General features: G+C 39.7%; 3 protein-coding genes across 4 annotated transcripts; all 3 read left to right on the plus strand.

Annotated features, from left to right (window-relative positions):
• Positions 1 to 5: 5 nt before the first annotated feature.
• On the plus strand, positions 6 to 2,666 carry LOC121648744 (beta-crystallin B3-like). Of its 2 annotated transcripts, XM_041999056.1 has the most exons (6): positions 6 to 471; positions 766 to 863; positions 1,141 to 1,259; positions 1,347 to 1,479; positions 1,659 to 1,801; positions 1,936 to 2,666. In XM_041999056.1, exons 2-6 carry the CDS (start codon positions 789 to 791, stop codon positions 2,189 to 2,191), a joined length of 726 nt encoding a protein of 241 aa, XP_041854990.1. In that variant the 5' UTR covers positions 6 to 471; positions 766 to 788; the 3' UTR covers positions 2,192 to 2,666. The 2 variants fall into 2 exon arrangements, with proteins under 2 accessions (XP_041854990.1, XP_041854989.1); XM_041999055.1 differs by lacking the exon at positions 6 to 471 and having other exon boundaries at positions 540 to 863.
• Positions 2,667 to 5,717: 3,051 nt separating this feature from the next.
• Positions 5,718 to 6,989, plus strand: crybb2 (crystallin, beta B2). The gene is made up of 5 exons (XM_041999057.1): positions 5,718 to 5,780; positions 5,985 to 6,103; positions 6,326 to 6,458; positions 6,561 to 6,703; positions 6,821 to 6,989. The coding sequence occupies exons 1-5, from the start codon at positions 5,718 to 5,720 to the stop codon at positions 6,987 to 6,989; spliced, it is 627 nt and encodes a 208-aa protein (XP_041854991.1).
• A 392-nt stretch (positions 6,990 to 7,381) lies between these two features.
• ctu1 (cytosolic thiouridylase subunit 1 homolog (S. pombe)) lies at positions 7,382 to 9,812 on the plus strand. The gene is made up of 3 exons (XM_041998380.1): positions 7,382 to 7,529; positions 8,272 to 8,784; positions 8,871 to 9,812. Exons 2-3 carry the CDS (start codon positions 8,289 to 8,291, stop codon positions 9,404 to 9,406), a joined length of 1,032 nt encoding a protein of 343 aa, XP_041854314.1. The 5' UTR covers positions 7,382 to 7,529; positions 8,272 to 8,288; the 3' UTR covers positions 9,407 to 9,812.
• Positions 9,813 to 9,932: the final 120 nt, after the last annotated feature.

Below are 9,932 nucleotides of genomic sequence, written 5' to 3' on the forward strand. Positions count from 1 at the left end.
ACTAAGAGGAATGTTTTGAAGGATCAATGTCAGTGGATTGTTATGTGAAGAACGTTGGGTGTTTTTGGAAAGAGAGAAATGATTGCATGGTTTGAGATTTAGTGTAGTCTGAGAGTCTGTGTATATTTGTGTGTGTGTGTGTGTGTGTGTGTGTGTGTGTTTGTGCTGAGCAGGTCTGTTTGCTGAATCCTCTTGGCTCTCTCTCCCTGTGCCCGCACACAGCGCTCACTGGCAGCCAGGCGGACGGGCAGGGCAGCCTGTGCCAACACAGCTGCCTATTGAGAGGCAGCGTTACGGACACAATGTGAGCGACAGACTTGCTGTATCAACAGCTCCCCCTTTTCTGCTGTTGTGGCCAGAAATAAACCATAAATACCCCCCCTGTCCCTGCCCTCTAATGGCTCAACCCCACCAAACACCAAGTGGTACCGAAAAAGACGGACGCTACCACTTCCTAGCAGGCATAACCAGGTAAAAGCCTCATTCTGCACATATAGGAATATATACAGTGGTGTTTTAAATCTAGTGGAGTTAGATGATTCTGCAACAGTGAAGAACCATGTTTGGATGTTTTTGGTATCATGGATCATAATGGAATCTTATGATGGATGTACAACTGGCTGTTAAATGATTCTGTGCTTTGTTATGTAAAAATCCTCTTCATCCTCGTTGAGTTTGCAGCTGTGACACTGAGCTTTCCTCTTGTCTGTTCATGTGTACATGCATGATTGATGGTCCATCTGTGTGTGTGCTGCTGCAAAACAGTGGAGGAGCAGTGGATCAGGAGGATGTCGGAGCAGCAGAGTGCCCCGGAGCAGCTTGCTGCTGGGAAGAGCCAGGGTGGAGCTGGAGCTACATATAAGGTGCTTTAACAAACTTTTCAGAGATGAAAATCTGATTTGTTCAGAGAGAAAATGCTCTTACATTCTACACTTTTCAGACAAAGTTATACACAAGTCACTTCTGTTGGTAAAAACAAAATCTGATATTAATCTTATGACCAACTGGACAAAATTATTACTGATTACAGCTTTTTCTATTAGCATGTATGTATCTGTTTTAAACTGCTGAATCTAGACCCTTCTTTCTAATTTCCTTGGGACTACTTTAGTAAAATGCTGCTTTCTGTCTGTGATCCAGGTGGTGCTTTTTGAGTTTGAAAACTTTCAGGGCTGCAAGGCAGAGTTCTCTGCAGAGTGTAAAGATGTGACAGAAAAGGGACTGGAGAAAGTCGGCTCTTTGATTGTTGAGTTCGGACCGTAAGTAATGCCACTTTAAGTCTCTTCAAATATATTGTGCTGTACAAGTTGGTCATGTTGGTAAAGCAAAGCTCTTCTTCCTCTCAGCTGGGTGGGGTACGATCGGCACGGGTTCACAGGGGAGCAGTTTATTCTGGAGAAGGGCGAGTATCCACGCTGGGACACTTGGACCAATAGTCAGAGCAGCTACTCCCTTTTGTCTCTAAGGCCACTCAAAGTGGTGGGTGTTTTCTCTAATTGCAAAACTGACTCTCGCCGTTGTACAGATGGTATGAATTACAGGACGCAAAAGTACTTATGAGTGAAAGTTACTCGACTAACTCATTGTTTTCCTTGGTTAACATCAACTAGATGACATTGAAGATCTGGGGAGTATCTGTGTCTGTTTCTCTTTTGTAGGACAGTGCTGAACACAAGCTACACCTGTATGAGAACCCTGGGTTTACTGGCAGAAAGATGGAGATTGTTGATGATGATGTGCCAAGTTTGTGGGGCCATGGTTTTCAGGATCGTGTAGCAAGTGTCAAAGCTCTTAACGGAACGTAAGATTCCTCCTTTATCCTAATTTCAACCATGTCTCACATTGCTCCTGGTAATTCTTTCAACTTTTTTCTTTAAATATTTTGTTGCAATGGTGTGAGGATTGTCTCATGGAGCCTGTTTTCTCTTCTTCCAGATGGGTTGGCTACATATACCCCGGCTACAGAGGTCGGCAGTTTATCTTTGAGCGAGGAGATTTCAAGCACTGGAACGACTGGGAGGCCCCCGCGCCCCAGATCCAATCTGTCCGACGTGTGCGGGACATGCAGTGGCACAAGAGGGGCTGTTTCATTGTTCCTGACCCCGCTCCTGCTCCTGCTCCTGGCCCTGTCCCAGACCCGGATCCTGCCCCAGCACCTCCTGCCCCTCCTGCTACTGCTGGGGCCAGCTGAGCAGGATTCTCACCTGCCTCCCAAACCCAACACTGCCCTCAGTGCCTGCCCTCTGCCTTAACCTAACCATGGCAAAAGCTGCTTGTGCCCAGTGACGAGTGCCATGTAAATTTCAGTGGCGAATAAAGGTTGTTTGATCTTGAGTTTGTTGGTGATGTTATACTTGTACATCAAGGTGGGAAATGCTTACTTAAGATTTTGAAACCACAGTCAGAGATGTAAAACTGACCTCCATGTGGAAACAATGTAGCTAACATTTGGCAGACATTTTTTCCTCAACATAAACTGCAGATGTCTTTTGAACTGAATTGGCTTTTGAGTTGTGTGCTGCTTTCAATGACTGTTTCCTTATTTTAGTCAGCTCAAAACCTCATTCTGAATTGGAAGCCCATGATTGATTCAGTAAATATGTGGATATGCATCTGCTTAACAGCAATGGAAATGATGTCGTGCTGTATGTATGCTTGCTATTAAAACAGAGTGCACCGCATCTCCTTCAATAGTCATTATTTTATAGTTAATGATTCTCATGATGCATTGTCACCAGGAAAACCTGAGCTAATCTGATCTAATCCGTTGTGTTAATGCTGTGCAAGTAATGCACATTCAAAACTTTAGCTTTCATTAGTGGAATAACAGTTCTGTTTTTAATCAGTTATGATCTGTCATTCCACATGCACATATCAAAGTGCACAAGCAGGCTTGTAGATCTAAGAACATAAATTAATCCCTTTATAGCATCATTCATAGAAGTATTTTCTCCAAACTTTTTATTACAGTGTATAATCTTATTTTTTAGATCTTCATCATCATCAGGATTGGAGAGAAAGAAATTATGATCCATAGCAAACTTCCAGTGATAGGAAGTTCACAGTCCACAGATTTGTGTATCTCTAATACTCTGTTAGAATTCTTTAAGTGTAATCTTCAGCTGGGCTGTAGGTGACCTCTCCATATATAAAAATGAGGTTTTCACAGCAGCAGAAGTCATTCTTAATTTTGGTGTATGTAAGACATACACAAAAAGGTTGCAAAGCAACGTGAAGCCAAAGAGAATTCAGAATCCCCAAATTTTTTGACAGAAACTTTGATACACAAACAGTTGTTAATGTGTGCATAGATTAGTTTTAAGTTAAGAAGTAACACTTTCACAAACAGTTCTTCTCAACTTTTTTACTCTTAACCTGTGGCACATGACACACAAATCTTCAACATACTCCGAGAAAAACAGCACTAATACTTAACTAGTGATCTCTTGCACATCTCAGCAGCACATCCCAAATCGGACCTCATAATGCAGTTTACCGCAGCAGTGGTTACTCAGTGTGTCATCTTGGTGTTTTGAACATCACAAGCACAACAAAGATTCTTAAAAATACAAAAATTGTCTTTGCACAAAACTACTACATGTACTGATCTTTATAGACATCTCTACCCAAATCAGACCTAGATTACCCCATAAACTAAGGCATTATAGCCAGAACATCTTATTTTGACTGTTTTTTCATTCTGTAAAGCTAGCATCAACATCACTGACAAGATCTGCACTATAAATAGCTTCTAAGTTGCCTGCTTATGGCTTCAAGTCACCAATGATGGTGATCAATACAGAAAAATTCTGTTTACTGCGTGAACACTTCTGTTAGTAAATGTAAAGCGACATTTTAAAAAGTGAAGCATGACAATCATAGTCAAGGGGAAATAAAAAGGTTTATGAACACATATGTATACTATTCAATATGTGATATATATATGAACATAATGGAGTAATTGGAATAATTTATTTTGCCAAGTCTGTATGCACAAACGAAGAATTTGACTTTGGTAAATTTTGCTCTCATTTTACTTTTAACCCAAAAAGTAAGAATAATTAATCTGTAGGGCTACAGGAACAGTAGATCTGTTCTCAGTAGTGACCTTACTATTAACGTCGCTGTATTTAAGTGATGTGTATATTTTAAATGCATACATTTGCATTTCACTCAAAAATACATAAATTGATGTTCAAACAAAATGTGTATATTAGCATAAGCTCAAACTGAAATGTGACTCCTTGCAGCAATGCTAGAAGACACATACAGTTATATTGCTTGAGTAGAAATAATAGCACCATTAAAATTATAATAAATAAAAAATTAACATTACATTTAGGTCAAAAGAAACATTGTAAAACTGCAGTTAAGCAAAGATGTGGAAGTGCTAGTTACTGCAATCAAGAGTCTCTATAACTGATGGTAACATAGATTGTATTAAATAGTGATGCATCCACGCATTCGCATCATTTCACTGATGCAGGCAGTTTAATCCAGGAATACCCAACCTTCAGGTTGACCTCTTCTTAACAGTCCAAATTAAAACTGAAATGGTTGATGTTAAATGAAAGAAGTAAAAATTCAAGCAAATGTTTATTTTGGGACTTCTTGTTGCGTCTAACATAAAAACATATTAAGTGCATCTTAATCTTTGCAAACTTTCTCTGTAGTAACTGTTACTGCTAGATAAAGTAGCAGTAGTAGAATACAAATAATAAGATTTAAGTTGGATGTTTAGAGGAAGAAGTACAATGTTGCTTTAAAAGAAAACATTCAGGTGTGAGAATTTTAAATTTATATTTAAGCCCAAAGTTAAAGTACAGAGTACTTCTGATAATAACAAAAGGCGTGTTTGGTCAACAGGTTTATGTCTGGCATCCAGGCTTTAGGGCCTCTTTCTTTTCATTAAATTGGTTATATTGAACAATAAACCTTTTTTTTTGTTTTTTCTTTACTAATTTTCTAGAAACATTATAAACAAACCTTTGCTTGTGGAAATATTCACCAGTATTTCCAGTGTTATTCGCCCCAGTCCCAACCTCTCCAACCCAGTAAAACCCATCTTTTGCAATCCTTCTCTCTCACTCTCTCTCATTGTAGGTGTGGGACTCTTGGCACTGTTTGTGCTGAATCATGTGGATATCAAACAATGAAAGGCTGGACAAAACTGACAACTAATGAAATAACTTTGTGGGAGTGTGACACCCTGGGGTGGGGGGAGGCTGCATGGTGACCCCTCATTTCAGTCTGCTGGGCCTATGGCAGGCCGATCTGCTGGCCAGCTTGGACAGTGTGGGTACTGTTGGCAGAGTTTCCACCCCTGGGTGTCCCGTATATATTGAGCTCACCGTGCCATCACAAACACACTGGCACAGACTGGTACTGGTAAGGGGTTCATGTCCGTCATGCTTTATTTTTTATAAAGTTTATATTTATTTATTTATTTTTTTGTTGCTATGATTTAAGTATAACTGATTTAATAAATTCATGCAGCATTGCTGTAGTTCTGAAAGTTGATATTATTTTGGAGAAAGGGGAGATATACAAATACATCTGTGTGCAAAAATAACAGAAACCAAAAACCATGAAAATCTAATTAATGGTCTTTTAAAAACTTAAAAATAAGTTTCAGTTCATTAATATTTGCAACAATATATGAAACTATCTTTTTGTCTGCCCTTATTTTCAGTTTTATCCTTGCCAATCCATTCACTATGGCCACAGACCACCAGAGCCCAGCATCCAAGCAGCAGCAGCCAGGCACCAGTGCGTTTAAGGTAAGCTCAAATGCAACCAAACCCAAAGCAATCACAATATAAAACTTTTAGGGAAAGCTCTTGTGCACCACCTGTTTGGCTTGTTTTATCTTTCAGATATCAGATCGCTATATTTGATAAAACAACATCAGCAGTTCAACATTACTCTTGGAGCACTTTCTATGAGATTAAAACACAGTCTCTTTTCTCTTTCTTGATCCACAGCTGGTTATCTATGAGCAGGAAAACTTCCAGGGACGCTGCCATGAGCTGACTGGTCCCTGTAACAACCTCCAGGAAGCAGGCGTGGAGAAAGTGGGCTCCATACTGGTGCTGTGTGGACCGTGAGTGTGGGTCAGAGACAGACAGAAAAAAACTAGAAAATTTATGAATAACCCAACAGGTAGACAAAGAGGGACTGGCTCTGTGTATGAGTCAAAGGTGGCCAAGAGAAAAAAGCCAGAAAAAAAATCAATCAATGTGCTGAACAGATTATACTTGTTGTTGTTCCAGATGTGCCCCAGCACCAACCACAATCATCCATCTTTTTTGCTCTGCTTTGTCAGATGGGTGGGATACGAGCAGGCAAACTGCAAGGGGGAGCAGTATGTGTTTGAGAAGGGGGAGTATCCTCGCTGGGATTCCTGGACCAACAGCAGGCGTAGTGACACCCTTGTTGCATTCCGCCCGATTAAAGTGGTAAGAAAGACCTCTTTTTACTAATTCATCCTTACTACCACTGATCATCCCTTCCTTTGGTTTACATCTCACTTTTTTGGTTGCTTTATTGTTCTCTCTCAGGACAGCCAGGAGCACAAGATTGTCCTTTATGAAAACCCCAGCTTTGCAGGGAAGAAGATAGAAATCATAGATGATGATGTCCCCAGCTTTCATGCACATGGCTACCAGGAGAAGGTCTCCTCTGTTCGTGTCCAAAGTGGCACGTGAGTCACTTGTCCCAGCAGGATTTGTATAATTTGGAAAATGCTCCGACATGTCTTTTGTAATCCTCTTTTCTCTTCTAAGATCTCTTTTTCCTCTCTGTGCTCCTTTTGCACCAGTTGGGTGGGCTATCAGTATCCAGGATACAGAGGCTATCAGTACCTGTTTGAAAAGGGGGAGTATAAGGACAGCACCGAGTTTGGAGCCCAGATTCCTCAGATCCAGTCAGTCCGGCGCATCAGAGACTTGCAGTGGCATCAGAGGGGTGCTTTTCACCCCGTCAACTAAGCTTGTGACTTTTTCCTGTCATGAAACCTGACCATAGCAACCTTGATCCTTTCCAGCAGCATCCCCTTACCCTTCAGTTACACCATACTGCATTTTGATATCTATTACAGCTGTTGCAGTAGTGACACTCTTTGAAGCAAACTAATAAATCCTCATTGCTTAACATTTCACTTGGTTATTAGCTTTATTTTATTTTGTTTGGTTCTCTTTACAGGTTATTCCAACATTACTAGAATGTGTGTGTGTTTATTTATTTTATTTGTATGTATTTATTTATTTTAATAAACGAAGGAACTATATGAAATATTTTATATGATGAAACCGAAGTTCGTGTGCAGTGACCAAATTTAGCCAGTGTGTGGCGCTGTCGGATTTTTACAGCTGCTGCGCGACTACCGGTTTCTTGCTGAGAAAGAGCTACCAAAACATGATGTAACTCCATGCTGCTTAAAGTTGTTGTACTACGAAGAATAACATATTTTCGAAGGCGGTGTCTATCGCCACATCTTGAGGTCTAACCTCGGTTCGTCCGAAACATCGGTATGCGGATGTTCCATCCATTATTCGGATGTTACTTAATGTAAATAAGAGTTCTTAGCATAACGTGGCTAGCTAACGTTACATGTGTAATCTCGTTGAATGTTTTTCTGGTCGTATTTTATAGATCAGTATTTTTGTATCTGGTTTACCTTCAAATTATATTACTTCATTAATATTGCTACATTTATTATTATTGCGTTTGTTCAAGCCACTTAAACTGTCATATGAGAGACTATAACTAATGCTAGTTTTAACGCAGTTAGATGCCTAATATAAGCACAAGGACCTGTAGTCCTTGTGGTGCAATGCATTGTGGGATGCTAGTTTCTGTTAAACTAGTATTTATTTTGATTAACAGATTAACATTTGTTTTACTGAATTTGGTTGAATTTAGTTTTTGAGGTGATGGTACATTGTGTATTTGTCATCAATATTTTAGTGGAATCGTGTATACTTTATTTTAATTATTTTCCATTAAGTTTTGCTTGGATACGTAATGTATTTGTAGACTACTTGAGTTTTTTTCCCCAAATCATTCTTTTTCAAAATGAAAGAGGAAGTTAATTAAATTAAGGGTTTTTTTCACCAAAATCATAATTTAAAGTAACTTTTAAAGGGATTAGAAATGAAAGGAAAGGATGGGATGTGACATGACCAGAAATGATAATGAAAAGAGAGATTTGTGGAAAATATTTATGAAGAATTTTTTTAAAATCTAAAATTGAAATATTGTCCTTTTCAGATATTTTAACAGTCAAGATGCCTGTTCTATGCAGCAACTGCACTCAGAAACGTGCTGTACTGAAGCGTCCAAAAACCGGCCATTCACTATGCAAGGAGTGCTTCTTTTGGGCCTTTGAGGAGGAGGTACATCAAACCATCTTGTCAGCAAAGCTCTTCAAACCTGGAGAGATTGTAGGAATCGCTGCCTCAGGAGGAAAAGATTCCACTGTACTTGCGCATGTCATGAAGCTCCTAAATGAGCGTTACACATATGGCCTTGAACTCATGCTTATCTCTGTGGACGAGGGCATCACTGGCTACAGAGATGACTCCTTGGAGACAGTGAAGAGGAATCAGGAACAGTATGAGCTGCCGTTGAAGATTGTGTCATATGAGGAGCTGTATGGCTGGACTATGGATGCTATAGTGAAGCAGGTGGGACTGAAAAATAACTGTACCTTCTGTGGAGTTTTCAGAAGACAGGCATTGGACCGAGGAGCCATCATGCTCAAAGTGGATAAGATATGTACAGGTAATCTTAAATGGTTGTTAAATTTTGAATACGCCTTATCTTTGTTTAACTAAATGTGTTTGTATTTTTACATTTTTCCCCCATAGGTCACAATGCTGACGATGTGGCAGAAACAGTTTTGATGAATGTCTTGCGAGGGGACATAGCTCGTCTGCGTCGCTGCACCGCCATCTCTACAGCCAGTGAGGGTGAAGGGGTTGTCCCGCGCTGCAAGCCCCTTAAATATGCTTATGAAAAAGAGATTGTCTTGTATGCCTATTTTAAGAAGTTAGACTACTTTTCTACTGAATGCATTTACTCTCCCAATGCTTATCGTGGCTATGCGAGGACCTTTCTGAAGGACCTGGAGAGTATAAGGCCTAGCTCCATAATGGATATCATCCACTCTGGTGAGAACCTCTCTGTGCGTGAAGGAGTGAAGATGCCTGTTCAGGGAACCTGCAACCGCTGTGGCTACATATCCAGCCAAGCCCTCTGCAAGTCGTGTGTGCTGCTGGAGGGACTGAATCGAGGTCTGCCAAAGCTGGGTATAGGCAAGCACCACCGCCTTCATGATAAAATCCTCTCTCAGCAGCCCCTTACTGAGAAGGAGGAGAGAAAGCTGAAATCAGCTGACTTTTGATGATGGTTGTCACACAAAACAATCAAGAAATAGAATGAAATTTTAGTGTAAACTAAATTTGTTTTCTATCAGAGTACATTTATTTTTACTATTTGCCATGTGTATATCTTTTCTTTAGGAAAAAAAGATACATTTTACAGTCAGCATGGATTAAAATACTTTTTATGTTGACAAAAGGTACATTTCAATGTGTTTTTATTAAATATAATAAATATACTATTCTGAGTATTGGTTCTCATAGATTCAATGTGATTGTGTTAAAGTTGCTGGAAATATCAGAAAAGGATTATCTATCATGAATATCGCATAACTAAGACTGCGCGTCATTATCATTGGTACTATCAATTTTTTATCAAATGTGTGTTTTTATTTTGTCCGTTGTCAAAAATAAAAGTCATTTTACATATTTTGGCTGTGGAGCAAAAAATATATTTTAAACATGTAGTGTCAACTTTTGGCCACAAGATGTCGCTCGTGACCAAAAGCTGTAGTTAGACGGCGCGCTCTGGTAAAGTACACATGCACA

The sequence above is a fragment of the Melanotaenia boesemani genome, chromosome 11, assembly GCF_017639745.1.
Source record: "Melanotaenia boesemani isolate fMelBoe1 chromosome 11, fMelBoe1.pri, whole genome shotgun sequence".
Classification (NCBI taxonomy): domain Eukaryota; kingdom Metazoa; phylum Chordata; class Actinopteri; order Atheriniformes; family Melanotaeniidae; genus Melanotaenia; species Melanotaenia boesemani.